The following is a 4,660-nucleotide window of genomic DNA, read 5'->3' as shown; positions in this document are numbered from 1 at the left end:
GAATTTGAATAAATATAAACAATTTTCAATATAATTTTATATGGCATCTTATCTATATCCAATATAAATTCAAATCCAAAGTCCCTTCGAACATAGCATAAGTGTCATTAACATTTGTTAATTTAGAAAACTTTTTAATTCAAATTTCAAAAGATAGTAATTGGTGAGATGCAGGATATGTATGTGTTCCCCCTAGTGAAGTGGGGGCATAATCTTAATGTTGATTTAAAATGAAAAGCACAAACTTGTCTTCAACTTATATTGAGAGAGACAAACAATTATATCCAAATATAAAAACTCAAAAAAGATCACTCATATTTATCTGTATGGGAATACAAACAACCAACAACACATATCTTACATATTTATTAGACTGGCTCCTCATCTCTATACATGTTTGGCACGTGAGAATGGAATAAAATTGAATTGATCACTTGATTTTTGCTCACTCTTCGTTCAACTTCATACTCAATCCCATTTCCTTTTCATTCCACTCCACGGACCAAACATGAGGGTAAGAGCCAATCTTCATTATCATTCTCTTTCTCCCTCCCTCTCAATCAAAATTGCTTACTTCTCTCCGCATACACAAAGGTAAAAAGGTCAAAAAGGCAAACTATGTACAGCAAGCAAGCACACACAGAAGCATAAGATCAGGCAAACTGGACTTCCTGACACAGCCTCCCAAGGGAAAAGAAGAAAACCAGCAGGTTGATTGAGCCATTGTGAACCTTCAATCATCTCATTCTTTGCCACTGCAGTTTAGGACACAGCCCTCAGCACACCGTGTGGAATAATTTCATACCCAAGCTCTAATGGTTCACTCTGCAATAGAATGACAAAAGCATTAGCACCATCACACTTGACGAAGTAAAACACACACACACATATATGCACATCTGGATGTCCCATAAAAATTGAATAATTCCACTTCAAATTACAAATCATTTCATGCACAGAACCATGTCTCAAAATAAGGTAATTACACAAATTGATCCATCTGCATAAACTACAGGGAAAAAGTTGGAGATGCATTCCAGTCAAACTCTGAAGTTGTTCCTAAAAAAGCTGTGTGATATCATTTTATGTACAGAAACATGTCTCAAAATTAGGCCATTACACAAATGGATCCATCTGCATAAGCTACAGGAAAAACTTGGAGATGCATTTCAGTCAAACTCTGAAATTGTTCTTAAACAAGCTGTGTGGTAATGGAATATCATCCTAGATGATGCATATTCACCTTATGGTTATGTAAAACCACAATGAAGGCACTGCTACGCTCCAAATAATTAATATAAAAGACTACACAAAATTCCCTCAGAAAGTGTGCTCCTTTCACTGCAGGGAGGAGCATAAATGATAAAAAATTAAAAACCCAGCACAGACAACATGATTCATCAAATATACTCGCAATTCTCACACATCCATAAGATTTTTCAATGCAAAATATCATATATTGATCACACTTCCACAAAAGTGCATGTAAATGACAGAAACGAGCTAATTATTCTAATATAACACTTACTCATTAATCAGCCATAACTGAAGGGAATGCATTGACTGAATCTCTTAATACACACATGATACCATTTATTTATTGGCCCATGCTCATTATTGTAATAATTTTTAATGTTTGACTAATATATGTGGTGATGCTGTGATAGGTATCAAGAAATAGTGATCAAGCTGTAATCGAGAAGTCAATCAACAATTTGCAAAGCACAGAAAGGCACCAGCGTATCATTAGTTATGAGATTCTGACCAGATGATTAATTAATACACAGTATCCAGGATGAATTAAAGAAAATAAGCAACATGAGCTGACATTAGAGCCAGTTAACACTAGCCCATCACCTTAATGCTTCTTAGTGATCTTGAATACAACCCACAAACCATTTTTCACACATCATCCTTTTGGTCATTCCTTTTCCAAAAAGCACCAGTCGTCCCCTTCTCATTCTTGCATCAAAGCTTCTCTCATGATTTTCTCTCTAGAAAAACCTAGCCTATCTTCTTTTTTTTTTCTTTCCGGTTCAATTGGTGGCACAAGCCTAGACTGCAAAGTGGGTCACAGGACATGTTGCATACCATACCCCTTCCAAGATTCAAACCTGGAGAAATTCCAAACTCTTAACTGCTGGGATGTCCCTTGCCCTTGGGAACAAAAACATAAATGACAGTAGTCCATCCCGCTCCTGTTTCCTTCATACCTCAATCCATACATCATACCTACACCTCTCTAGTCATCCATGTCCATTATCCTGCCCCTGCCTTACTTGCCACAAGCTGCCAAAGCTCCTAAAGATTTTGCCCAAACTTCATCTCAACCATCTCTACTTCTCTCCCATTACTAGTAAGCAACAGCACCTAGCCTCTTTTGTTAAAGAAACTTCCACTACAACTAAATCACACAACTCAAAAGTTATAACTACTTCACACTCCAATCTTAGGCTCAACCAGTTAGGAATTATCAAAGATTATGCAGGTGGCAAGGGAAACAAAAACAACAAATATTTTACCAACGAATTTCAGACTCAGAAGCTGTAGACTAAAACTCCTCAATTTTACAGACATTTCCATCAGTTGCATAAATGCAAAGTCTCAAAACGTTAATCACAATTAACCAAAATAAGCTGAATTATATAAATGAAAAACTTATACGCTGACTTTGAAATCAATTAAGAGAATGTTGTAGAATTATTAAGAAAATAAGGAATACAGAAACCTTTAACATAAGAATCATCAAATTTACTCAGAAATACAAGCTAAATCATGTAAAGGCTGCACTCAGGCACTGACCCGAATTCAACTTGTTAAATATCATCACCAAAGACTATTAAGAAAAGAAAACTCCCGAAAGAAAAAAAATTCAACAAATTTACTCAGAATCATCAATACGTGCTCATAAAAAAAATTCAATGGAAAATCACTCAAACAACCATAATTCTCATATATATATATATATATATATATATATATATATATATATATATATATATATATATATATATCGCCTAAAACGAACGGAACAAACCTTGGACTCCGTTGAAACGATTCGGCCATCACGGAACAAAAGATCGGGCGAACCGACGTCCACACAATCTGGCGGAGTCTCAAACAGCGACAGAGAGAATCGCTTGTAGATTACACCAACATCAAAGTAGATAAGCCCGGAGCTGGGGATGTCCACACGAATCCCCTTCACGGGGAACCACAAGAAGAGCTCCTGCGCCGTCACGCCAGACAACGCCCCGATCTGACCGTAGCTAATGGTGCCGGAAACATTGAAATCGTAGTGGACCTCGTTCTCGAATTTGGCGTTGCAGGATCGGTCCAGATACACCTCGAAACGGCCGGTGGTGGCGTCGATGGTGAAGTTCTGTATACCCTTTGGGAGAATGCCCATAGGAAGGCCGTGGGAGCGAAGGACATCATAGATTGACGAAGAAGAGTTCGACGAAGAGGAGAAAGGAAGGGAAAGGAAAAGGACAGCGAGGAGAGAAAGTGCGAGAAAGTGAGGGAACATAATAGGGTTTGGAAGAGGACCCATGTTTGGGTCGCGAGAAAGAACGAATTTTCAATGCAATATCATCAAAATTCGAAGGAAATCAGAGAGAGAAAGGAAGGGAGAGAGGTGCCAGCGAAAAGTACAGGAGAAAATTCGTCAAAGGTTTGGCAGGCACAGGCTGTGGAACTTCAATCAGAGGAACATTATGCTTTCGGGGGCGTTTGGTTCCAGGAAATTGGAGCTGTGAGTATTTCCATTTCTCGCGGCCGACACACGCAAGGTGGAAATGGATTGCACAATGGGCCTCACTCTATTTTGGTCCCAACTGGCTGGCTAAGGACTAAAAGCTTGCATTTAATTTATATTTAATATAAAATTAATACATTATTTTATGCATACAATAATCCTCCTAAATTTAGAAAATGCATTACATTTGAACTTATGTGAATTTTTAAAAATATATAATATAAAATTATATTTCATTTTGTCCATATTAAAATCTAAATTTAAGATCTTAAATCTATGTTCCGAAACGTAAGGCTAAATATATCACATATGTTATGTGTTATGGTAAGTGAAATAGTTAAATAATTTATCAATGTATTTCGACTAATTTGACATTGTATTATCATAATACTTTTGTATGACTATAAAATACCGATACTGGCATAGACACAAGAATGCTACAACACACGAAACACATAAAAATATATGTATAATCAATTTTAATATATAAAAGTAGCACGATAAGAACATATTAAATAAAATTGTAAAATATTATATTTAAATATATTTTTATGATGAATATTAAATGACATTAATTATGTGGCACCACTAAAAAATGTAATAACAAATAAATCACCTTCATTCCTTTTAAGTTTATATATAAGAACTCTCAATATAGAACTTCTTCTATTAAAAATGCTATAAGTTATTTAAATGTTTTCTTAACTCAAAGTCATAGCAATATTTTTTTTTTTTTCTCATCATCATATTTTATGAATAAACAACATATAGAGATATTATAATGTGTTTAAGGTGAGAGCAGTTTGGGCACCTTCACCCGTGACTTCTTTGCGTTGAATATTAATTGTAGAGGTAGTAGTTGATGCCTTGATACCGAGTCTATCATGCACTAAAGAAGACAAA

At 35.7% G+C, this 4,660-nt stretch overlaps 1 protein-coding gene across 1 annotated transcript; it reads right to left on the bottom strand.

Moving 5' to 3' along the window:
• Positions 1-291: 291 nt before the first annotated feature.
• LOC131152974 (uncharacterized) lies at positions 292-3,853 on the bottom strand. Its single transcript, XM_058104962.1, has 2 exons — positions 3,038-3,853; positions 292-825 (listed from the first exon to the last, which is right to left on the bottom strand). The coding sequence occupies exons 1-2, from the start codon at positions 3,551-3,553 to the stop codon at positions 763-765; spliced, it is 579 nt and encodes a 192-aa protein (XP_057960945.1). The 5' UTR covers positions 3,554-3,853; the 3' UTR covers positions 292-762.
• Between the last annotated feature and the right edge of the window lie 807 nt (positions 3,854-4,660).

The sequence above is a fragment of the Malania oleifera genome, chromosome 4 (genome assembly GCF_029873635.1).
Source record: "Malania oleifera isolate guangnan ecotype guangnan chromosome 4, ASM2987363v1, whole genome shotgun sequence".
Lineage (NCBI taxonomy): Eukaryota > Viridiplantae > Streptophyta > Magnoliopsida > Santalales > Ximeniaceae > Malania > Malania oleifera.
The sequence above is the reverse complement of the archived record's forward strand: the minus strand, read 5'-3'. Positions and strand labels throughout refer to the sequence as shown.

What these genes read in the sequence shown, in the direction of transcription:
- LOC131152974 (XM_058104962.1), bottom strand. Translation starts at nt 3,553, where the DNA reads ATGGGTCCTCTTCCAAACCCTATTATGTTCCCTCACTTTCTCGCACTT. An exon ending in TCGTTTCAACGGAGTCCAAG is followed by an intron (nt 826 to 3,037) that starts GTTTGTTCCGTT and finishes ATTCTATTGCAG; the next exon opens with AGTGAACCATTAGAGCTTGG.